We start from the raw sequence: 25,390 nt of genomic DNA on the forward strand, positions 1-25,390 counted from the left end.
CGCCTGAGTTCATGTCAATTCCTCTGAACCTCTTAGGGCTACAAAATGGATGACCTTCTGACCTCCTACATCAGCCAGATGCTGACCACCATGACCAAACAGAGAGGTTCCCGTGGCAACAGCAAGTGATGCCGGCACCGTTTCAGCGTCTCTGTCTCCCATTCTTTCCTCTGAATCGTCTTAAAACTCACCGGGTGCCTTCAAGCCAGCGTCTCGCTCACCGTAGGCTTTGGTCGTACCCACATTTTTATTTATGCAGCGACGGTTATGTTTCACGTCGACGCGAGAGCCGCGTTTTTAGGGATCACGAGCTGGATAAGCAACAATTCTTGCTAGAATCTTCTTTCAAATCCTGTGTCACAGTCCGGTCCGTCAGTCGTGTCCTTATTTATGATGAGCTGCTGTTTGTTTTCCAGAGGAGCTTCGCGCGTAGGCGTAGATCCAATCGCTTTAAATGTAGGTGACACCAAAGGCGCCGTTTCGTGGATATATATTCCATGCCACAGTTTCTGATTTTGTTTTGCTAGTTATGTTGTTGGCTGTGCGGGGAAACAGACTACAAATGCGCGGCAACGATCACTGCTTGGTCTAGGCTTCTAGCCCCGCTGTAGTTTCAAATGATCTGCACGTGCCGATTAACTGATCTCTCCAATCGTGAGCGTTGTTGACCTTTACGCGGAGAAAATGTATCCTCTCCCCCGGCTGTAGCCGCGAATAAACGACATTTTGCAAAGAGCACCGAGAAAGTGAGGGGCAGGTTTTGTCCAGTAAAATGAGAAGCGTCAACGTTCTCTGATTTTGTTTTTCTATTTCGAGACAGGTATGAAATTATGGACGAGCATTAGTCCCGGTGAAGAAATAAAACTTTATTTTGCAAACAAAAAAACGGTTACTTTTTTTTTTAACAGTTTTGACTGCTCTCACGATGGGTCGCCGGGTCGGAGAGTTTTCTCTGGATGGCTGTTACTGCTTGACACTGACCAGATATCACTCAACTCTGCAAGAAAACGGTTAAATCAAATATACTTCATTCATTTTAAGAGATACTTGCATATAAAAAAAAAAAAAACACCTAAAAAAAATCCATCACCTGTTCTGAACTTGATATAAGTTCCTTTCTCCAGCATCGCCTTTGACCCTAGTCTTCGCTCTCGCCACCTGGACACAAACATAATCAATTATTAATGATAAATGAGTCCTGTTATAAAAAAATAATAATAATAAAAATGTGATATATGATGTACCCGATCTCATTAAAATTATATGCAAAACATGGCTTTAAACACATTAGGTTGCCAAAAGCACATGGCTACCAGGTTTTTGTCTTCTCAGCCACAGTGATTTATCCCAGGAATTCGTTTTTTTCAAAACCAGCACATGGAGCGGAGCACATGGTTGTTCTGAATGTTTCACTGTGGTTATACGCACATTCTCTTCTCTGTTCGGTCTGAAACTCACCGGTGAAGCGCGAAGACGGTAACAATCAGCAGCAACGACGCCGAATCACAGAAGATCCACATCGAGGAGAAGTCATCTGGAGTCTGATGGGGGTTAGGAGGGAAAGACAGCAACCGGCAAAATGTCACACAGGGTTTTCAAATAATAATGGTTTTCAAGTAGCCATTTCTTTCTCACAGACCTTTTATGCATGTTCAATGTAATATATATATTTTTTTTTTACACTAAATCTCACACAACACGATTATGAATTCTTCATCTGAGCTGATGATCTTTGAGATCGACCCACCATGAGGAAGCAGGGGGAGCTCATGCCGCGCAGGAGCCCGGGGTTGTTGGTGGTGATGGAGTGAACCCCCGAGCACCAGGCCAGTGAGTAGAGCCACGGCTGGCTGATCACATACAGGTTGGTGGTGATGTTGACAGCCGCGTACTCCCTGCATGCACAAGCAAGAGTGTCATCGTGACACACACACACACACACACACACACACATGCATGTACACTCGCACGCACTTGACCAGCTTGGCAGACATGGAACTGTAGTGCAGGTTGAGTTTGACGATGTTGTTACTCCGTAGCTCCTCTAGAGGGAGCCGAGTGCCTGAAGTCTGCTGGAGCTCCGGATCCAATTTCTGGACCAGGGTTCGAAGGTCAGGGGGCAACCAGAGCACCTGGTCCAACACACACACATTTTTTTTTATCACAAGTTATGCCACCCTGTGAGTATCTTTGATAGATTTGACGTTGAAGTGAAAAGCAGTAATTAACGTAAGTGTTTTAATGTGTTTTGGAAATAATCCACAGACTTATTTAATTTAACATGCATCTTATTGCATTTTATCTGTGCACTTGTTTTTCTTAATTATAGGTCAGCAATTGAATGTGATTGTGACTGTGTTTCTTTGTATTTTGATCACCCCTCTGTATATCTGACGTTTGGTATGGAACAAAAAGCTTATTTTCTGTTTGATTGTGAATTAGTAAACCTAAAACTGGTCTTACACCAAAAGATTTTCACGGTCGCAGATTAAAAACTGAATATGAGACAGAATTTTTAGGGGTTTTACTGGAATCGGTCCTGTCATCTTGATCGTCAAGTAGATGGTAGTGATCTAAGCTTTTTAGATCGGTCTTGGGCTTACGAATGAGTTTGATACTATTGCAAGTCTTCGGTTTTTACAGTGACGTAATATAATCAACTGCCAATAGATGAGCTCTAACAAAACCACAAACAGGAAAGCCTGGTAGACAAACGATCACCAAGGTAGTAATGGTGGCAGAGACAGTATTTGTTGGCGTAATGGATGAGTGGGAACGGCATAGAACGTCGCAATTAATGTGGACTGATGTGAATTCTTGAGCTGTGGGTAGAACAGCCCGGCTTGTATGATGTCAACTCTCCAACGTATCACGACCAAGCCGAGAATGAAAAGCGATGAACTGAAATAGCAGATACCCGGTGAAAACATTGCATCATGGGAAAAGATTGCTGGAAGAATCTAGTTGTCGTCTTGTGAATAGTGACCCTGTAAGACTCACAATCTCGGTGAAACCTCGTTCTGAGACTAGGCTGAGACTTAAAACTCTAAAAACCTGTCTTTAGACGTGAGCAGGTGTGAGATGATTGTTTTCCACGAGCCTGTTATAGTCTTCCGATATATTGGTAGCGTAAAGGTTCACACTTAACTTTTGAATAAAGGTCACCACATGGTTGGGCGGTGACTTGCCTGTGTGGAGTTGATTGACGACTCATTTTGGATGACATCCAGTACGCGGTGGATCCAGGTGTCCCTGTAAGGGTGGCCGGGCGGGGGTCGGTAGAGGTCAAAGATCACCAGCTTTTTGGTGCGGGCAGCGAGCTGGAGGAAAGCCAGCAGGCTGCACACCGATTGGTTCCCCGCCCGCCGTCTCTCCTCCGCTGGCAGGGAACCAGCTGTGCCGAACGGGTCGTGCTGGAAGAGACGGATCAATATCTAATCAGCGCTGTTGCATAACAAGCCGGACACCGTGCTCTTCCAGCTCTCTGTTCCCGTGAACGATAATGAGCTTCATTAATTGGCGAATAAAGTAAATCAAACCATTTGAGCAATGGAATAACAACACATATTATTCATGATGTAATCTTGTTCTGAAAAGTAAAACTTTCAGATAATAGTCAGTGAGGCAGAGAGCACAAAACAGTGAAACCTTGACTAGACGAGTTTTCTGAGATGCGAGCTGTCACTCTGTGTTTTTTTTTTTTTTGTCTTGTTTTGCATTGTGATACTGGCCGTGATCTGAGTTAAGACTGAGACTTCTTCTTAAAATAATAAGAAGAATTCACTCTGTTGCTAAGTTTAGCGATAAACTATACCAAGGTGTGTAAGTTACATTGAGCAATACATAGCAGCATTAAGAGAACGTTAAGCGATACGGCATAAAACGAAAATTTAAAACCAGTTTATTTCTCTACATTCCCTATTATTAAGTTTAATCATTTTTTATGGATTATTTGTGATTTATTAAGTAAATTTTTCTTACTTAACAACACATAGCAAAATCAGGGGGCTGAAATGGATTAATAGCGTTTCAATTTAAAGGGGAAAATTTATTTGAAATAGGGGCAAATTGAGTTATAAGCTCAGTCACAGAAAGAATTAAACTTGTAAGTCAATGTATTACTGTAATTCCTGAGAAATTTAAAGTATTATAATATGGAAATACTAACCACAAAAGTAATCTATTTGAGTTAATACGCTGTCATCGCTTTACATCTGGTCAACCCAAACTCCTTCAGAAATCACTGTACTTTGAAGTACCTTGTTTTAAAAAACTATATTTTAAAAATGACCAAATACGATGTGTTTCAGATCACAAATGTTTAAGCAAAGGCTTAAAAGGAAAGGAACCCACTGAGAGGAACCAGGCCCCGGCGTTCAGGGTCTCCAGCTCCGCCCAGGTGAACGTGGCGGCCAAGGTATCCGTACGGTTTGAGAAAACCGCGTCCACGTTGGTGGTGCGCCGCAGCGTGCGGTCGTGCATTAGGAAGGGAACGCCATCCCAGCTGCATACATGACAATATTAGAAGTAGTTAGAATTGTAAAAACATGATCAGTATAAAGTTTGCCTAAGTCCAAATACAAATATTTGATCTACAAGAAGTCATTTTAACTGGCTGACACTTTGAACACGAAACTGCTTCAGCTGGTTTTATTCGAGTTGTTATGTGCGTTTGTGTCATCGCTGTATCCCATGTTTCGGATCGTCAGACCTGATCGTGACATCCGTCTCCAGGCCGTCACTTCCTGCCTCCACGGCCTTTTCAAACGACATCAACGTGTTTTCTGGAGCGAGCTGCTCAGACACACAGAAACACACCTATCACTAATCCATAAATCATCAAGGCTGTCACCAGCAGGAGGTTCAGCAGCCTGAAATATGGTAAATACGTGTGTCTTCTGCAGAATGGAGCCGGCAGTGACGACTCTGTAGCAATGACACTTTTCTTACTATCCTGGTGCAAAACACAACAAAAAGGGCCTATACTTATTAAACAAAAGAACCAAACCTTCTTAATTCTCTTCATTAACCACATAGTAGTGTTCATTCAAGTATGAAAAACATGGATTAGGAATTCATTATTGTTTGATCAATGCTCTGTAATATGAGGTTGTAAAAAACTGTCAACTCTTTTTTTTTTGCTTAAACACAGTTATCAGTCAACCAGATCTCTATCTCTGCAGTGAGGGTCAGCAGTTCAGTGCGAGTCAATTTCAGGACCGCAAAGTGAACACGGTCCGCTATTGATGAAATATTATGTATTCACAGCAAGTACCAGCCCTTTGAAAAATGACATTCTCAAATATTCATAGACTTGACGGATGGTTTATATTGAGTAAGGGTCACATAACGCATATGGGTGAGGATCATGCTGTCCTGCGTTTGTGTCCACGGCAACCCATTCATTGTCACATGGCCTCCGTGTTTGCCTTCCCCCTGAAATTGTGTTTAATCACAAGTTCCTGTTAGATTCTGAACTGCTTCTTTAACATCATTCTGGGATAAATTTCAAAAATGTACCCTGTATTTGGACTCCATGAGGAGTGTGTACATTCCCGAGATGGCAACAGATTTAAACATCATTTTGGTGGAAAAGAAGATCCTCTGGTGTGCACCGCACAACAAAACAAATTTAGCGCTCCAGGGCCTCACCATGGGGGCTCCTCTGTGAGCGATGATGGCGGGGGCCCGGCCAAGGGTCCCCTCTTCTTTGATACACGGAGAATAAAAAGCAAGGGGTACAATGTAGAGCGCCAGCAGGAGGGTCAGGTACGACCCCAGGATCAGAACCTTCCTCACTGAAAAATAAAACAATATTATCTCTGAGCAAAATACGCCTCTCACGAGCGATATAACATATATACAGGATATATTTTCAATGTATATATATATGTATGCATATATATATATTTGTGTATATATATATATGTATGTGTGTGTGTATATATATAAATATACATATATATATCTGTGTGTATATATATGTGTATATATATATATATATATATATATACAGATATAGATATATCTGTATATATATACATACACTTCTCAAAAAAATAAAGGGAACACTTAAAAACACACCCTTGATCTAAATGAATGAAATATTCTTATGAAATACTTTGCTCTTTACACAGTTGAATGTGCTGACAACAAAATCACACAAAGATGATCAATGGAAATCAATTGTATCAACCCATGGAGGTCTGATTAGGAATCACACTCAAAATTAAAGTGTAAAAACACACTCCAGGCTGATCTAACTTTGATGTAATGTCCTTAAAACAAGTCAAAAGGAATCTGTGTTGCTTCCTGAGTGGACACTATGATTTCACAGAAGTGTGATTGACTTGGAGTTACATTGTGTTGTTCAAGTGTTCCCTTTATTTTTTTGAGCAGTATCTATATATATATATATATATATATATATATATATGTGTGTGTGTGTGTGTGTATGTATATATATATATATATATAGATAGATACAATATTTGGTCATATTTGGTGTTTGTGCTAAGCTATGCTAATGGTGTGACATGGCCTATTATAGGTGCTAATGCCCTTAATCTTATTAAAAAAAAATCAAATCCTTTCCCATGACCTTTTGTTATACAAATCTTATTCTTCATAGAGGCCTAACAGGCCTCACCTTTGCTGCTCATGCGGAAGAAGTGGTTAGCGATCGGCCAGGCTAACAGCGTCATCACTGAGGCTCCGCCCACATGTAAGAAAGGTGCCGTTACCTAGTGAGAGACCAAAACAAGACCTGGCTTTTTAGGACAAAAATCTGGGCTGGAAACCAATGAGGGTCAGTGAGAGGAGATCCACCTGGAAGGACAGGAGCAGTGTCGTCCACTCATTGCTCCACAGGTCGGACAATATGGCGGTGGCAGCAACAGAAAACATCAGGCTCAGGAATATCCCGACCTGACGATGGCAACATGAGGGGTCAAGATGGCAGTATTTTGATAGTAACTTCTTATCTCTTTAAATCAAGGATTATGTTTCATGTTTGATAAAATCAGCATGGGGAATCTGCCCAAAAATGTCAAATTCCTTACTTTAAATAATAATTTAAAATGCGTATCGCTAAGAGCAGCAGATAAACATCTGACAACATAAATTGAGATGGTAATTGATACAAAATATAAATTGGGATACAGGTTTACCTTGTGACTCCAGTGTAAATAGAGTTTCTGGCCCTCTGATACCAAGCACACTGCCAGCAGCTGCAAAAATAAACACACAACTTATGTAAATTCATGGACAAAATTCATAAAATTGCAGAAAGTTATTAACATTATACAGCATTTAATCAGGACATTTGAGCTCTGTATCCTCTTATGGTCTACTGGCTGGTTCATGTATCATTTATGAAATAAATAAAAAGTGCAAGAGATGCATAATTTATTTTAATTATCTGATGTATAATCAGTCTTGGATGTGATCATGCTGAGCTTGATGGCTCAGTTTCAAATGAAACCAAGCCTTGTCCAGATTTGTAGAAAAGGATACAAAGCATTCCATAAAAAAGTAGAAAGAATGAAATAAGAGACGACAATGAGGTAGCAAAACAAACAGACAAGAGAAAGTACATCAAGACTCACTGTGAGCACTGTGACGTAGATAAAGAAAAAGGCGGCCACGACCAGCAGGACCAAAGACCAGGGAAACCAAAAGCCCAGATTACCAAAGTTGAACCTGTATATTTAGGGGAGATACATATATTTACACACATTTTATGTCCATCAGCTGGTAAATCATAGTAAAAATGTGTGAGGCCACTAGGTAGCACTGTTGTGTCGCATTATTCTTATTTCGCCAGGTATATCGTCTGCCTGCTTCCGTTTTTCTTCGATGACCAATGTGGACACTCACGGTACTTCGACGCCCGTTGTTTAAAAAATAAGTAGGTTAAAATGTGATGGAACAAAACCCCTAGAAGGTTTGCCATGGCAGTTTGCTGTGAGGCTTTATTTTTGTCACCCTAAGGTTAGCATGTTAGTGCCACACCTGGCTACTTTGAATATTAAAAAAAGCAGCTCATGTCATTCATTAGCATTTCTAGCTAAGGTTAGCATGCTAGCACCATAGCCGATTGTGCAATTAAGTAAGTGAAAATTTGCTTGCTTTTTATGTAACTTTGTCAATGGGAGTATTTTGAATTAGCACACTCATGAGCGTCTCTGTGGGGTTATGGTTGTTAGATTTTGTTTGGTTTTCCTCTTCTGTGTTTATATCAGCGCCCAACATGCACTAATGCGTTCATTTTTTTTTTAAATATGTATTTTCTGTTTACTTAAACATATCAACTTAGTCATTTAATTTATTTACATCTGCCTACATATTGTTAAACCACTTAGCTATCCCCAAGATTATATATATGAAAATATAAATGAAAAGTTACAGGAAGCCCTAGATGTCACTGTGTCCTGTTGCAGCAAATTATGTGAGATATAGGTGAAGTGAATCTAGTATTATATTACCTGTCAACTGCCTTTTTTAGCTTTTGTTAAACAAGTCAAGATTAGAAACAGATAGAAATGTAACCCATAACAAATAGATCTTGCCTATTCCAGGCTTCATAAGGTCAACATATCAGAACAGAATTAACTTATCAATCTGTGGTTGCCATATCAGTTAGCTGCTAAATGTAGCTAGATATGTCAATTGAGCCAATACAAAAGATAAAAGTTCCATATAAAACGTGTATGCATGTCCAACATGTTTTATATATACATTGTAATGAGTGTCTTCTCTTCTGCATCTTTGCCATCCTTTCAGGTTAATATTTCCAGTAGGGAAGGGACACTTTTGACTCCAAATTTATCATATTCAGAAGGTCACCAGACTTACTTGAATCTGCCATTTTATTAGTATGATAGTTCCTGATTTGCATATTTTAACAATCTATTGGTAAAAATGTGGCTCAACCCACCAGTCAAAGTCATTGTAGTCGTTCGTGGCTTGTCCCCAGAAGTATAGTAACACCAGTGTCAAGCAGAGAGCCAACAGGAGCAGAGCAAACGTGGCTCCTTCCAGCTGTTTTCACACAAAAACATGAAGCACAAGGTTTCTTTCATAAACACCACTGTAACAGTGAGCATGTGATCCCCCCCTTTTTTTTCCAAGTACTGTGTTGCCACGGTGACAAATGACTGACCGTTGATCCCTACATGATGGAAAAACAGGATTAACAGTGATTGTAAAGCCTGACCTGAGCTTGCCCCTTATATCTGCTTGGTTTTAACTGTTAGGTGAAAAGACAATAATTTGAAAACTGTTTCTACATGATTGATTTTACAAATAAGCCATGAAGCCGATTGAGAAATGTGCGGTTGATGGAACATTCGATAAACAGATATATTTACTTCGGACCCCCTATGAACAAAAAAAAAAAAAAAAAAAAAATCATTTCAGTGTCTTATTGATTTGCTGTCTTCCTACAGCCTGAAATAATGGTTAATGATCTCACTCTTGGCTATTTTGGTTTGATTTTTTTTTATTAATATGATAATTACCTTGCTTGTAATCGAGTAGGACTTGTGGCAGTTGCATTTGTTCATGGTTTTTGTTTTAACAGTCACTGCATCAAGATACATTATGTCGGTGTAGTTTAGCAGAGTCTCATATTTGAAAATATTCGCAGACTTTAAGCTTACCAAGACAAAGTAGCAAGAAACTTTACAAAAAAAAAAAATTGAAATGCTCTACGAGGTATCAGACAAATGACATGAAAAACAAGAGATTCCCATGTAATTAGCTAATAATTTAAAAAAAGAATCATTGTAACTTGAACAAACTAACATGAAATTTCAAAACCCTTATGAAAGAAATGTGGGAAAAAAAAAATTAAATTTGAATTCGTAATGATTTTATTTTCTCACTTTGAATTGAGCTACAAATAATTAGAGATAGGATACCCCAAAATTTGAGGGGAAAAGGGGAACTTAACAAGAATGAATATATCGATAATACAAAACAAACAAAAAGAAAGTAGGAAAATGTTGATTTAACGTAAACCCTTCCCTCCATTGGCATGAAATGGTGAAAAAAACAGATAATATAGACTGCAGTTAACGAATGTTCGGAGAAAAATTACACCCGAGCATCACTTGACTGTGCAGTCACTGGTTGCACCATCGTAAAGGGACAGTCCGTCCACAGCCGTAGATTAACCTTGTTGCAGCAGCAGCCTCCGGGCCGAATGCCGTTCCCCTCATTACGTCTCCACCGGCAGCCGTACAGGCCAGCGAGGCACCACACCAGTGGCCGATGCTCGTAGCGCTGCAGCAGTCTGGCGTGAAGACCTCGCAACATGGATGCCATTGCTCACATATGCGCCATGCTGTTCAAACGTGGCTGAAACACAGCAACGGACGCGTCAAGTCTACCCTCTATGACAGACATTTTCAATCTGTTTGCTAATCGGCTACTTTTTATGTTTTTCACGAGAATTTCATTGTTGCAGGATTGCATATAGAGATGAAAAACCCTGCAGCAAGAGGAGAGCATGCAAACCCCACACAGACAGGCCCTATTTGACCACGGGAACCAAACCAGGGATCTTCAGTGAGGTAATAGTGCTTACCGCTGCACCATCATGTCATCCTTTGTAAGAACAATGTCCAGAAAATCACCAAAAACCTTTCGACGGTACGTATCTGCTTACAATTCTATTTTCTCATGGCAGGAAGTCGCATAGCCTCCATTTAAATGCACTTTGAACAACGTGAAATAATTAATCCTAAAACCAAACCATGTTTGTTTAACCAAAGCAACTGATTGAATAATGTATCCTTATTAATCCATCGTGGGGAAATTAGTTCTCTGCAATTAACCCATCATGGATGAACCATGAGTAGTAGGCTCCCGTCCACCATTGCCAGGGGAGATAGGGGTTCAGTGTCTTGCTCCATAACACTTCGACACACTAGGAGGAGCCAGGAATGTTCTGTTCCAAAAATGATTGCTCTACCTCCTGCGCCACGCGTCCCCCAAAAAATATATTAAACTATTGTGAATTACAAATAAAACAACTGGATCCCTGACTTGCTCGAACTCCAACATAGCGTAAATACATTTGTAAGAATCTGATGAAGCTTTACAATTTTTTGAGAAGCGACACTAAAAACAGGCCATATCAATGGCATACTGATTAGATGCGGCACAATTCTACCAAGTAACTGCTTAAAAAGTGATAACACACCTGATCCAGACTATACCCGTGTTACCTTGGTCTTCTGAACTGATCCGTTATTGTAGAATGCAGATAATTCTTCTTTTCACCTTGGCAAATCCTCACAGTCAGTGGCCAATGTTCTCACCGTTTCAGATTTACACAACTTGTCCTTCAGCATCAGGATCTTTCAGATATAAAGGGTGGGGAAAAAAAGCTCTTATGCAACTTATCTTTGTCCTGTCAGATCATCATAAAGCCCGCAGAGCGATAAATCTGGATGTGAAATTACACATGACAGACAACTCCATCATGTCTATCTGCTGTGTACATTCAACAACAAGGACATCAATAAACTAGATTGTGATTCAGATAAGGTGTTTCATGTTTGCCCTTTGACATTATCTGTAAATCTAAAACGATGGTTGAAGCAGAGAAAGAGCAAAATGCAGGATGTATCAGAGAAAAAGTTTAAATTTAAATGACTGGACAGTTGGCAGGAGGACGAAGGGACGCTGCCCTATGAAGTCAGGTCGCCGAATCACATTCAATTTTCTTGCACTTTTAAGTTGAACATTTCAGGATCGAAAACGGCGCTCCTAACAGAAACACCGTGTCTACTCCGTTTTTGCCGACTCGACTGAATCGATTTTTCATTAATACGGCGGCCGAATTGCAGACCATCATCTTAAACAAATAGAATCTGATTTAAAAATTACAGAAATTAGACTCGCGGTTGCTTTAGCGAAACGACCCTTTTTTGAATGAGGTTTGGTGTCACATCCTACTCGCGACAATTGACAGGTCGCTTGGAAACCCGAGCAGACGGTCCGGATGACGCGGAGCACAGACGGACCGTCAGAACCACGTCAGAACCGTAGGTTTCGGACAATCCGAATCGATCTTTCGCACCTTTATCACGGCCCTTCCTTCAAGCGAATCGCGGAGATCCAGCCGCAGTGCGCACTTCACTCTCTCCCGTTATCCGCCTGATGCCAGGTGGTCTCGGGCTACCGGGCGTCAATTCGCCGGTATTTACGACCGCAAGGGCCGGAAGCAGAAACAACGGCATCGCGGTTTCACGCGGGAGACCGAGTTAACAACATCTCTGTCCTCGCATCTAAAATGTATCCCATTTATTCATTTTTAAGGATTTTTTTAAATATTATTTCTGTTGAATCTACATCACCTGAACCCACCTTAACGCCCAAAGCTACAACGGTAATAGTAAAAAAAAAAAAAAAGTAAATACAGATGTGAGCAGGTAATATATTCTATCAAAAGGAAACTTTATTCATAGGTTACAAGTTGAATGCTCTAATCTGACGAGAATCATATATTGGATAAATTAAGGGCTGCATGATAAGAAACAAGTTGTCTAATTATAAGTCAAACGATTTCTGGAGTCTAGGTGATGATAAATATGCAACATATACCCAAACTAATTTTATTGAAAAAAGTAAAAGCGACTTAATTTTGAACGGTAAATGAATCCAGTGGGAACAAAGTGAAAAGAGTACTAAACAAGTCTGGTCAGTATCTTTCGCCAGTGACACCATCGTCTGCCCTGCCACCGGAACCGCTCGCACCTTTTGCATTTATTTTGAAAGTCTGACCGGAAAAAGATCTCGCGATCAGCAACTTTACAAAAGTGAGATTTGGGTAGTTAAGTAGAACCGACCGCCACCTGTTGACGCGCAGATGCAAACACAGGTGAGTCCAGGATCGGAACCGATTTCAATGTTTTTTCCTGAAGTGTGGGCATCAAACATTACAACGACATAGGACACAGTCTTTTTCAAGGATTCCAGTGTAATGTTTTAATCTAAAAAAATACATGATGTTCATGACTTGACAGACCGCCTCCCCAGAAAGCTATTAAAATACATCTTACAAATCTTACTCCGCTTCGAGTTATACAATCAATTGCAATACTCTATTATCTACTTTGACAGTGATGGTTGTTCATCCGGATTGGTTGTAAATTAAGGTGCTTTTGATGCATATTTGAAAAAAGAAAATGCAAATAATGCAAAGGGAGAAGAATAAAAATGATACATTTGCAGAAGACAAGACAGTTCATGGGAAAGCATGGCATGGTCTTTTCTTTATTTTGAATAATAGACTTTTTTATCTGAAAACCAGGCGCTGGACTGTTCTGCCCATCTCCAAGTTCTATTATCAAGTGTAATAACCTGATGATTATTAAAAAATTAGAAGTCGGATCTGGAGGCAACGATACAATATTGGGAAATTTGCTATACAGAAAACCTTGAAATATACACATGATTTAAGCTACACACGAATAAACAGTGAACTGAAATACAAAACTCTGAGCATATAATGTCTTTATTTTTGGCAAAATACAGGATACACATCAATATTATTTTTGGACTATATTTGACAAGATGTAATACTTTTATTATCATATATGTTGTGAGATTATGGTTATGCAGACAATGTAATGAAATAAACTGGCTTCACACCAGATGCAGATCAAGAGACAATAACTGATAAAACTAGACAAAATGACAACAAAACAGTATGGAAGACAGCTAACAGAGACATACTAAAAAAACAGTTCAGGCAGTAAGTAAAATATTGCACAGTAGTCATTCAAGTTTTTTATAAATACATACCAAGAAAAATAAATACTTTTATAAATTAAGGAGGGGGAATCGTCTGAATTTTCTGTGGGGAATTCATTAAAAGTTACCCTTGGAGCATTAATAGTACATTTTCATTTAATATCTACAATTTTCAGTTCCTTGCTGTTTTTGGTTATCTTCATGTTAGTCTTGACGAAAAGCCAAATAAATTATACCTCAGTGGGGGGAAAAGAAGCACACAAACTGAAATAATTTGATTTATTTTGACTTCACAATAACCTTCCTACCTAGTTATAATCTGCTGTTATCTGGGATGTCATTTTCTTAGAGAAACACTATTTCAGTTCTTTATACAGGACTGTCTCAGAAAATTAGAACATTATGATAAAGTTCTTTATCTTCTGTAATGCAATTACAAAAACAAAAATGTCATACATTCTGGATTCATTACAAATCAACTGAAATATTGCAAGCCTTTTATTATTTTAATATTGCTGATTATTGCTTACATCTTAAGAAAACTCAAAAATCCTATCTCAAAATATTAGAATATCATGAAAAAGTAATTTTAGTTTTTTAAATTGCATTACAGAAGATAAAGAACTTTTCACAATATTCTAATTTCTGAGACAGTCCTGAATATGTAAAACATGGCAGCATTGACAATGAAGTTGACTTTGACTTCATTTAGATAAATAATGTGATAACTGGTTCTTTTGATCTGCCTACTCAAACATCTCTACATTTAAATCATACCCATGTTTATTTGTGGTCGGATGATTTATTTTGATTTTCAAATAAACCAGTTTAAAAGCAGTTCATCGTTCTCGTTCATCACGCCGAAATCTTCTCTGCGTGTAAGTGCATGCTTTTATTTTGAAGGACAACGGTGCTGCACTTCCGGTTTAGCCGCGCTCACACATCCGGTCGACACAAAAAAAAAGTTTGTGTCGGCTTGGACCAAACTCGTGGGTGGCAATCTGGACGGCGAAGCTCCCACGGCGGGCGGGAAGGCGAGATGACGGATCTGTGGGTGTCCGTGTCGGTGCTCGGAGCCGCGGTGCTGCTGTGCGAGGCGGCGCGCCGGGCGGTCGCGGCTTTTTCCCCCGCAGCTTATCGGATTTACTTACTGGAGGCGGTGTGTACCTTCCAGCTCTGCTGCTGTACCCACGAACTGAAGCTCATCGGGGACGCGGCGCGGCTGGAGCCGCCGCTCAGCCTGGCGCTCACCTACGCCATGACGGTCGTGCATTTGCAAACCTTCCGCGGGGCATCGTGTAACCCTTGCTCCGTGCTGGAGGGCATCTTCCGCGGCGGCGGACACTCCACTTCCACCGCCTCCACCTCCTCCTCCTCCTCCGCCGCTCTCGTCGCCTGTCAGTTCGGCGCCGCGTTCGCTGCGCGGTTCTTCGCCGCCGCCGTCTGGTCTCTCGGCCTCTCCGACGTCCACGCCCGGCACCGAAGATACGGCTACCGGTGCTTCGATCCGTTCGGCGGCACCGCGACGGAGGCCGCCGCCGCAGAGCTCGGCTGCGCCTTCGCCGTGCAGGCGGCCGCCATGCACGTCCACCGGCTCGACCGGGAGCTCCGCGTCCACTTCATCGCCGCTGTCATCACTGCGCTGGTTTACGCAGGCGAGTTTTTCTTTATCAAATTATTATCAAAATCCTATATAGTTTTAAGAGAAAACGCTGCAAAAAAATATGAGATGCACTAACATGTTTTTTCCAGTTTGCCCTTGGTGGATCAATAAATTGATTCTGAATTTAGCGCGGTGTTAATGCTACTTACAGGCGTCACCAAAAAAAAAAAAAAATGCACTACCTACTACGCATCAATGCAATATTTATTTTCACACATTCTCCTTGGCACTTTACTTATTTCATTTTTACTACCCACAATTGCTATTTCTATTACCATTCCCCTCACAAGACATTGCCTTTTTATGTTATACTTTCTTATGTATACACTGTACATAGTCTTTGTTTATTTTGTATCTCTATCATTATTGCAATTTAAATTTTATTGTCAAAACTGCCATGTTTCACACATACAGAGGATTGAAATGGTGTTTCTCAAAGACCCTTGGCACAGTTGTACAAAAATGATAAATAATATCACAGACAACAACGAGTTATTTGCATAATCTTCTATAATTATTATTTGTACACTTTTCTACCCTTTAATGCTGCTGTGACCATTACATTTCTGTCATGAGATAAATAGAGTCTGCTCTGTCTATCTTAATATTGGCCATATGTTTCGCACATATGCAATTCAAAATTACCTTTTTCCAACACCCCACAGTGCAGTAATTAAAAAAAAAAAAAAAAAAAGGAAAGTCACAGACTTACAAGTTATGACAAAGGCAACAAGGTTTTTTGCAAAGTCCAAAAAAAGTTTAGGTGCAATGTTTGAAAATGTTTTTAATATGATAGCAATAAAATAATGTACAGATTCAAACATCAGTACAATTTGTGGTAGGTGTAACCCCCCCGTGTGTGTGTGTGTGTGTGTGTGTGTGTGTGTGTGTGTGTGTGTGTGTGTGTGTGTGTGTGTGTGTGTGTGTGTGTGTTTGTGTGTGTGTGTGTGTACACATGGAGGGCCTTGCGTGTGAGGTGGGTGCTGTTCATGACTTGGAGGTGAGGTGAGAGGGGCACAGACTATCGTCTCAGCTGCTCTCACTATGCGCTGCAGGGTCTTACAGCAGGATGCGGTAAATAGATTTAGATAATTGCTTTTTAAAAAAAGAGAGAGGAAAAAGTATTCCAAGAGTTTGTCACATGCAAAGCGAGGAAACCTGTTTCCCTGTGTGCTGAACTTCTAACCGTTAACGGACGGGAAGCCAGATCGTTTGACATGGTGTTGGTAACATAGAGAAGACATTTAGAAAGGGCATAATAAAAAGATTACATAACATCGGGATAAAGGGCAGAGAGTGACCGATGCAGTGGAAATGGCATTCATTCATTATCCATGCCGCTTATCCCAGCTATCACCGGGCGAGAGGCAGGGCTCACCCTGGTTCTCCGGCCACGAGAGGATCACAGAGCCACCTGTGGAGAGTTAGAACCGGTAATGCATCATGTAGATCCATACAACCATTCACCCCCTCACTCTCATGTCATATAGAGACAACCATTCACCCTCTCATTCACATGACATATCTTTTAATCCTTTCAGCTTTTCCCTTCACCACAGTGAATCAACCTTCTGCATCTAACCCTATTCTTTGTATCCTCCTCTCTCACACCAACTACCTTCATATCCTCTATGTCCATAAATCTTCTCGTTGGTCTTCCTCCAGAACTCCTGCCAGGCAGCTCCAATTCCAGCATCCATCTACCAATATATTCACTATTCCTCCTCTGTACATGATCCAACCATCTCAGTCTGGCTTCTCTGACCTTCTCTCCAAAACATCTAACATGTGCTGTTCCTCTGATGGACTCATTCCTGATCCTATCGATTGTGGTCACTCCCAAAGAGAACCTCAACATCTTCATCTCTGTGACCTCCAGCTCTGCCTCTTGTCTTTTCATCTCATTCAGACGTCATATAGAGACATATAATATTCACCCTTTCACTTACACAGCATATAGTCGCAACCATTCACATTCATAAATTCTATAGAGACATACAAGCATTCACACTTTCGTTTACATTTTGTCAGTTCACAGTATTTAATTTGAATACAACGATTACACTTTATATTAAGCAATTACAATAATTTTGCACTATATTATAGGCTTGTGTATCACTTGTTGCGATGAACCCGCAACTCAGGTAGGAATCTTAATATTGTCTTTTAAATGCAGGTTTCTTTTTGCAGGCAGTCTGCAACGCTTCTACGGTCTCGTCGTTTGATCATTTCCTCCCGAAAAAGCTCTCCTGCGACATCTATTTCTGGTTCATTGTTTTCAAGGGCGAGCTTGTGGTAGCTGATGTGTGAAATGGCACCACAGTTTTAAGTGTGGCAGTAAGATGGAGGCGGAAACAGTCGTTTTTCAAAATTAGAGCCGGAAGGTCTAATGAAAGAAGTATAATTTGTACTAGGAAAGATTTTCTTTGTGGACCGGTACCAAACGATCGGTCCAGGGACTGGGGATTTGGGGACCACTGATGTAGAGTCATGGGGAGAACGTGGTTTTGTCACATAGAGAAGCCTCCCTGTTAGAATCCAACAAGGGATGCTCTTGCTTCTCGCTGTGAGGCGAGGCCGCAACCGCATCGCCTGCAGCATGTGCTTGTTAAAAGCGCAAATAGAGCATGTGTGGATTGAAAAAGGTTAACAGTCATGTGCCGCTAGGCCAGACCTGGGTATTTTACAGCCCGCGGGCCACATCCGGCCCGTTTTGCATTTTTAATCAACCCGCCAAACTACTTTCTTTGAATATTTTAACAAGTATTATCAATCAGTATTGACTTTAGAAAACTTATTTTTCCCTTTTAAATTTTTTTCCCTTTTTTTTTCTTTCTCCCAAATAATGTCGGTCAGTACATTAACATTATTATTATTAATGATTTTAAAATTGAAAAAAAAAAGCCAAAAAATTGAAATTTTTAAATTGCTATTTTCATTTTGTTCACCTAGTTGACCTGTGCATTAAAATTAAATAAGAAATGTTAAAATAATTGCCCACCCCTGCGCTGGGCCCTGGGATATTCCGAGGCAGCTCTTGGCTGTGTGATTTGTTTGACGGCTATCGTGCAATGGCGCCGAGTGTTGTGCGAATCAAAAAAGTGAACATGCAAAAGAGTTGAGTGCAGCTGATGGTTAAAAGCGTAGAGGTGGTTTCCTGTGGGCTCTGTCGCGGTGGATGCTCTGCAGAGAAGGCAGTGGCGCTTCCTGAAAACAAGCGATGCGGATAGGATGTGCAACCTGAGTAAAGCAGGTTGCTAAGTTGCATCATAATCTGAAACGGTCCACTGTATGTTTGCTTTTCTCCGCAGGTGGAAGCATCTCTGGAGCTGTTTTCAACCCCGCCCTGGCTTTCTCCATCCAATTCCCCTGCAGCGGACGCACCTACCTGGAGTACTGTCTGGTCTACTGGCTGGGACCGGTCTCAGGTCCGAGCCGACACGCACACAACTTGTTCTGTCAAGCCAAGTCTGATTTTAAATCACAACACAGACGTCAACACCACACTTTTAATGTGGAGCGTGTCTGGAGCATGCTATTTAAAACGATTCCCAGAAACCCAATGTTCACAGATGGGGAAGTACTCGGCAGCGGGGGATAAATGAAACAGTGATAACTATTATTCATAAAATAAATAAAAATGGTGGATGCATCAAGCCACGCTCCCTCGGGACTCAATTTAAAATATGAGGTCACTGTCATCATGCGTTGCTGGAGGGACAAACAGGACTGGAAGAGTCAACAAGTTTTGCAATCGATATGTTTTTTTAAGAACGCGTGTCTCCCTGTTTGCTAAGAAGAATTCTGCCGACTCCCCGCAGGCATGGCGAGCTGCGTCCTGCTGTTTGAGAAGATCATCCCGTTCCTGTCTGGGAAGAGACGCCAAGAAGTCCCTGCTGGAAAGAAACCGAAGACGCAGTAGCGCCGACGTGAGGAAAGACAGCTCTTTTTTTTTTCACCCCCATTAATCCACTAAGAACTCTTTTGATTGATTGATGGTTAAAGCGCCTGTCACTCAAACTGCCTATTGGAAACATCAGGAATACGTATCCACATTAATGAAACGCATTCAGCTGAAACGTTTAGCCGCTCTATATCACTTTTGTCTCGGTGACCAAACCTCAGTTATAAACTTAAGACATCCAGGTCCTTGCAACACCTGAGCTGTGAAAATGATGACTTACTTTCAGTTTGACAGAAAATAAAGATACCGCCGGCTACTTACTCTACTCACCGAGTCCTCAAGGACATTCGGCTAAACAGGCGCAGCCTGTTCTAGAGCTGACCGGCTTTCCAGTTTTGACGGCATATTCTGACTTAATCTACCTATCCATCTGAAGACTTCGAAATTATTTGGAAAAGACTCGGAGGAAACTCTCACATCTAAAGACGAGTTTTTAGTGTCTCCCTAGTCTTAGACTGAGATTTTACAAAGACTGTGAATCTTACAGGGTCACTGTTTACAAGACTACACCTAGATTCTTTTACCAATTTTTTTTTTTTTTTACCATGCATTTTTTTCACCGGGAATTTGCAGAGCATCTGCTATTTCGCTCAATTGCGTCTCCTTCTCCACTCGGTTGCAATACTCTGGAGAGTAGACATTCTCCAAGCCGGGCTGTTCTGCCCAAAGTTCCACCATATGCTCCGGCCCGTATTGATCGGGGCGTCCTTCACCGTTCCCCTTCATGAATACCGACGACAAATATCCTCTGCCGCCAAAACCGCTCAGGTGATTGTTTGTTTACCAGATTTCCCTTTTCCAGTTTTGTTAGAGCTCATCTCTTGGTTGTAGATTGTGTTATGTCACTGTAAACACTGAAAGACTCAATAATATCAAACATGTTTGATACTGTCGTAAGCCCAAGACTAGGAAAAGACTGATCTAAAACAGCTCTGATTACCACCTTATATCAACTGATCGAGAGGACGGGAGAGCGCCGCGGTTCCAGCAAAACGCCTAAAAATTACCTTTTTACGTTCAGTTTTTAGTCTGTGATGGTGAAAATCTTTAGGCGTAAGCCAAGCATAAACATGATTGATTTTTTTTTTCTTTTTTTTTTGAAGAACAAGAGAAGCTTTAAAAGGATGATAGTGAAAATAATCTGTTGGAAGCTACCTGGGTATTTGAAAGACGTCACCTGAACTCACCGGGCTGGTCGCTGGGTGTCTGCAGGGATCATTAGGCTCGAAACGTCCCTCCCGGTGACGTTCTAATCCTCTGTGATTGTCATTTTTTATTTTTATTTTGATTTTTTCACACCTGATATGAAGGCCGGATAAAAAGCGAGGGACACATATTAAGTGAGTGACCTTCAAGGCATGGCATAAAAACATGAAACCGTGTTGTCATTGTGAATAATTTATGTAAAAATTTTTTACACTGACTCTTAAGGGGGACGGATCTCTGAGGCGTACTTGAATCCTTGAAACTGAGCCTTTTGGTTCTGAGCCGGTTACCATGACCTCTCCGTTGCACACACACACAATTTTACACAACTAAAATCTTAATTGAGGGTGGAAGGCACGTTCAGGTGGATAATGTAGTGACGTCTTTACCTTGAGAGTCACGTTAATATGTATTTTTGCACGTGGTACTTCCAATAATCATGTTGAAACTGGATGAAGATGAATGTGCAAATGCGCCGCACACTTAAAAGATGAGCACAATGAGCAGAGCACACCAACATCAGTCTCAAAGATGGATATGAATGTTATATCTCTGATTATTAGACACTCCATTCTTTGAGAGTTTTCTCCATTCTTTTTGAATTGCGATGAAGGTGTCAATCATATGCAGCAGTGTGTTTTGCAGTTGAATTACCGTCTTCACCCCCGAAGAGTTCACTGTCTCTGCGGTTTTGGCGTGATTGTTACCATGGCCACTGGTAAATAAGTATCAGAGGCTTCTTGCAAATATCATTATATGAATAATAATATATAATATTGTAAAGTATAATATAAATGAAGTCCTGCAGATTAACCAAACTAATACATTCCAACAAGCAAACGGCCAAATCAAAGAAACAACAAAATTGATACATAGCTGTAACACAAACAGATTGAATTGAGCAATTAATGCATTTAGATTGAATTAATAAGTTTTCTTAAAATAGATACAATCGAATAAAATAGTATTTATTTTATTGTGATACTATAAAGATTCTATAAAATACAGTGCAATGATCTAGGGAATCCCAACATTCCCTCCTGTGAACAAGCATGCTAAGCACACAGAAACCCTCACGTTGCTCACTGAATGCAGCGAGAACCAAATTTTTACTCATTCAATGGCATATTTGCTACTTTTCCCCCTTGCATCTCCTCCATGCTCCATGCTCCCTTGCGTCTTCTTCTTTGGTAACAAACTCTCCCAACATCTGGGAAAGAAATTCACCTTGCAGGTACCGAAGAAGCCCAGGTATCTCACCGCAAGCCTTTGTAACTGTGTTTGTGCTGTTGTCACACACATAACATGACTGCTATTGCATTTAGCCATTTTTAGGCTTCCGCCCTCGCATAGCTTTATTTTGGATATGGCTTTGACAGGCGGAAGAAGAAATAATAGTCCCTACCAATCAGGCAATTGGACAGTGTAACTAGGTTCTACTGTGCTAATGCTAATGCTGCTAATGACAAACCGCATACACACACAGTTTGTATATGTATATACATATACATGCATAATGGAGAAAATATTTCCCTTCTTCTTCAGCCGCTGTCACTTTGTAGATGTTAATCCCTTTTTAAATCCTAAAGTTAAATCAATAAATTAGGAATAAAATAAAAAAATACATACATTTGTTGATACATTAAATGAAGGACAGGTGAAAAAATACAGTCGATCTCCATGTTTCAAAATGTTAGAACATCAATGTTTGACGCTGAGTTTAGACCGCTGCTTAAATTTTTCCTGATATGGGCTCCTTGTTTGTTGTTTTAATTTTATTTTTTATGATAACAAATCCTGTCCTTTGTCTGCCAGATGCTTTGAAATCTTATTTACTGCTCTTTTATTTTGTTCACAATTTCTTTGTTTGTCTCAATTCTGTGTGAAAACATTGTGTATTCCTAAATCAAAATTGCCAAAGTATGCAAAGTATTGTAGCTGGAGTATTTTTTTGTTTTCTCTTTAATTGTATCTCAAAAATAATGTTAAGACTGTGAACGTTTAACTTGGTATCTCAAAATGTATAGAGAGTAATTCATTGCCAGACATTTATGAAATGTGTGTCATCAATGTAATTAAAAACATGTTTTTGAAGAAAGATTACTTCATCTTATGACTTTTTAAGATATTTTTAGAAACACCATGTATTTTGAAGCTGTAGAAAAGAAACATAGTTTCTTTCATATACAGTGACTTGCAAAAAGTATTCACATCCTCTTTAACATTTCCTCATTTTGTTACGACCGGAAACGCAAAAATATTTTGTTTTCTCTTAGCACACTTTTTGCTAACTGTTTTTGCTGCTCACTGATATGCATTTGTATATCAGCTTGTGGTACTTCATCATCAGATGAACTGTTCAGATCATTGCTCATCCCTTCTCCATCACCTAGTTCACTATGTTCACTAGTTGCTTCTAGCAACCATCGCCGATTCACCACCAGAACTAGTCCCCGGATACATCCACACGAGTCTCGGTTAATGTGATCCAACAGGTTTCACTTCTTTGTTTAGCTTTTCACATTCCAATCCTGGTAATCCCAGAAAAGTTGCTCTTTTGTCCCAACACAAAACGCCCCCATCTGCTGATCAACACCTCCATTTATTTTATGTTATTTACATAACAAGCCACCGTAACCTAGACCTGCCCAAATCCCTGGCAGCTGTATTCAGAAACTCCTCACAGGTCATTAGAACTGAAAAAAGAAATTCAAGTCCATTTGCCACAAGAACATTTCAACAAGAATTCCTCTTGTTATCTGATTTCTTGATATTGACGATATTCTTTTATATTATATGCTTAAAAATCAATTACTTTTTTTTTTTACCTTGTAGCGGTGCAGTTTCATTTGGGACAAGACTATTTAAGGAAACCTCCCCATCCTGTCAGGCTGTATAAACATCCACTCAAAAACCCTTCTTAAAGGCGTTTGAAAGGCATGTTAATGATGCTTTTTTAACATACTAAGAAATTGTAAGAAACATACTAAGAAGCTGTATGAAATTGTGTCATACTCGAAGCTCGGTGTGCATACCCCTGTTGTGCCAAGTCAAACATCCGACAGAATTAAAATGGAATAAAAATGAGCAAAATTGCACTCATTTGCACCCATAATTTATTAATGAACTAATTGAATGAATTAAATTATTAATGATCCTTGTGGTTTTAGGGTTTCTTACTCCTTAGCACCCCTTTCAATTTTTTTCTTTTTGTGCAACTTTTTTTCACTTTCATTTTTTTTTTTTAGTTAAACATTGATTGCGTTTGTGGATTTTGTACAAACAGCCATTCCTCGTCAGTCACTTTGGACTCTGTCTCTGAGTGCTGACCTCTTTACAAAGGCTTATCTGCAATAAACAAATTAAACAAAGGAACCAAAACTATTGTCTAACTATTTGACAAATATAATCATGAGCAAATCTGTGTTGTCTTTGCCCCCTGCTGCTGTGTCCAATCAGTTAGCTAATATTGAACAGTTAGACGCTGATCACCCAATCAGTTCTGCATTGTTTCTGTTCAATCAGTGACCACACACACACACACACACACACACACACACACACACACACACACTCACACAATGGCAAGACCTTTAATCGATGCACTGCCCGAATTGCCAGCAGCTCCTCTTGCTGAAATCAGACCAGGGTGAACTTTATTACTACATTCAGTCAGAATTTCATTCAGAAATCAAAACTTATTAGCGAATAGTGTCCTCACAGGCTGTGAATCTACAGTATTTGCCTGAAGTTTGGCTTGTAAAATCCCAGCATAGTGCTAACTAGCTGTCAAAATACTGTATATATTACATTCATATGTTTACTCGAATACATGACTCTTCAAAAAAAATTTTAATGCCACTCACAGCAATACAGAGAAATTAATCCTATTTTCATGACAATTCAGAGAAACTATTCTACAGTTACATTATATCATCTTTTGCGCCATCTAGTGACACTTATTCTTCCTTTTCTGCACTTTACATGCAGCAAAGCCAGTGCTTTGCTCATCTGCACATGCAATTACTATCCATTGAAAGTGCACTCATCCTTGCACCTGCGCTTTCGTGAGTTGCACATTAAGCTGCACTCAAATGTCTTATTGCACTGTTCATATTTATAATAATATTTACACTGTCATTATATCCGATCAATACAAATCCAAATGCACTGTAGACAGCCAAGTTGGAATTACAGTTTACAAGGAAACACGTTTCTACACTGTGAAAAATAAACACGTTGAATCTTGAGTCTATTTTTTTCAGTAATAGGAATGGCCATTGCAGTCCTTGGGAAATGTATTTTATAACCGTTGTCCATCATCGCCTTCACATTAATGGGTATACATATGTGTTAATGTTTCTCTCATACCAGAATGTGTTGTTAAAAAAGCACAAAGAATTATTTCTTTAAAAATCGCAATTTATGACATTTCAAGGTACGCGCGCCGCCATTGTTTTACTTCCGTAATGCATGCAGGGTTGATGACGTTTACAGGTTGCTCATGTTAACTTTTTGCTTTCTGCAAGGGTTCATTTTCACTCAAAACACTACGGTATATATTCTAATAATGCCACATTGTGCTGCTTTTGGGTGCAATTTCCAGTCCAAGGGAAACAAAGGCAGTGGTGCTAGTCTACCCAGCTTTACAAGGGACAAGAAGAGAATACAGGAGTCCAAAATTGCTTGTGGACGTGTACAACATCCTAAGGATCCAGTTGTCACCGGTTCTCTTCGGATGCATTTGAGGTATTGAGGCAAGCTGAGCTGCCGAAAGAGCACACATTGCT

The 25,390-nt window shown here is 40.1% G+C and overlaps 3 protein-coding genes across 9 annotated transcripts in view; 2 read left to right on the forward strand and 1 right to left on the reverse strand.

Moving 5' to 3' along the window:
• The window catches only part of myo7ab (myosin VIIAb), a 40,498-nt gene extending 40,324 nt beyond the window's left edge, over positions 1–174 (forward strand). For all 6 annotated transcript variants that reach the window (XM_086161052.1, XM_086161053.1, XM_086161055.1 and 3 more), the window contains one exon: positions 37–174. In XM_086161052.1, coding sequence (XP_086017178.1) covers positions 37–129 — 93 coding nt within the window. In that variant the 3' untranslated portion in view covers positions 130–174. The remainder of the gene's footprint in view (positions 1–36) is intronic.
• A 703-nt stretch (positions 175–877) lies between these two features.
• On the reverse strand, positions 878–12,189 carry gdpd4b (glycerophosphodiester phosphodiesterase domain containing 4b). 2 transcript variants are annotated; one of them, XM_086161058.1, is made up of 17 exons: positions 12,092–12,189; positions 11,235–11,366; positions 10,180–10,362; positions 8,939–9,042; positions 7,608–7,701; positions 7,170–7,229; positions 6,829–6,927; positions 6,650–6,743; positions 5,653–5,798; positions 4,712–4,794; positions 4,354–4,504; positions 3,189–3,413; positions 1,975–2,132; positions 1,748–1,895; positions 1,459–1,541; positions 1,091–1,158; positions 878–997 (listed from the first exon to the last, which is right to left on the reverse strand). In XM_086161058.1, the coding sequence occupies exons 3-17, from the start codon at positions 10,327–10,329 to the stop codon at positions 921–923; spliced, it is 1,740 nt and encodes a 579-aa protein (XP_086017184.1). In that variant the 5' UTR covers positions 10,330–10,362; positions 11,235–11,366; positions 12,092–12,189; the 3' UTR covers positions 878–920. The 2 variants fall into 2 exon arrangements, with proteins under 2 accessions (XP_086017184.1, XP_086017183.1); XM_086161057.1 differs by having other exon boundaries at positions 11,210–11,366.
• A 2,459-nt stretch (positions 12,190–14,648) lies between these two features.
• aqp11 (aquaporin 11) lies at positions 14,649–23,981 on the forward strand. The gene is made up of 3 exons (XM_086160519.1): positions 14,649–15,422; positions 18,742–18,858; positions 19,252–23,981. Exons 1-3 carry the CDS (start codon positions 14,807–14,809, stop codon positions 19,350–19,352), a joined length of 834 nt encoding a protein of 277 aa, XP_086016645.1. The 5' UTR covers positions 14,649–14,806; the 3' UTR covers positions 19,353–23,981.
• Positions 23,982–25,390: the final 1,409 nt, after the last annotated feature.

Source organism: Fistularia commersonii, chromosome 15 (genome assembly GCF_037954325.1).
Source record: "Fistularia commersonii isolate RoL2024-O1a breed Wild chromosome 15, RoL_Fcom_v1.0, whole genome shotgun sequence".
Lineage (NCBI taxonomy): Eukaryota > Metazoa > Chordata > Actinopteri > Syngnathiformes > Fistulariidae > Fistularia > Fistularia commersonii.

What these genes read in the sequence shown, in the direction of transcription:
- gdpd4b (XM_086161058.1), bottom strand. Translation starts at nt 10,329, where the DNA reads ATGGCATCCATGTTGCGAGGTCTTCACGCCAGACTGCTGCAGCGCTAC. An exon ending in ATTTACACTGGAGTCACAAG is followed by an intron (nt 6,928 to 7,169) that starts GTAAACCTGTAT and finishes TGCCATCGTCAG; the next exon opens with GTCGGGATATTCCTGAGCCT. An exon ending in GAGACGGATGTCACGATCAG is followed by an intron (nt 4,505 to 4,711) that starts GTCTGACGATCC and finishes TCATGTATGCAG; the next exon opens with CTGGGATGGCGTTCCCTTCC.
- aqp11 (XM_086160519.1), top strand. Translation starts at nt 14,807, where the DNA reads ATGACGGATCTGTGGGTGTCCGTGTCGGTGCTCGGAGCCGCGGTGCTG. An exon ending in CACTGCGCTGGTTTACGCAG is followed by an intron (nt 15,423 to 18,741) that starts GCGAGTTTTTCT and finishes TTTTCTCCGCAG; the next exon opens with GTGGAAGCATCTCTGGAGCT. An exon ending in CTGGCTGGGACCGGTCTCAG is followed by an intron (nt 18,859 to 19,251) that starts GTCCGAGCCGAC and finishes GACTCCCCGCAG; the next exon opens with GCATGGCGAGCTGCGTCCTG.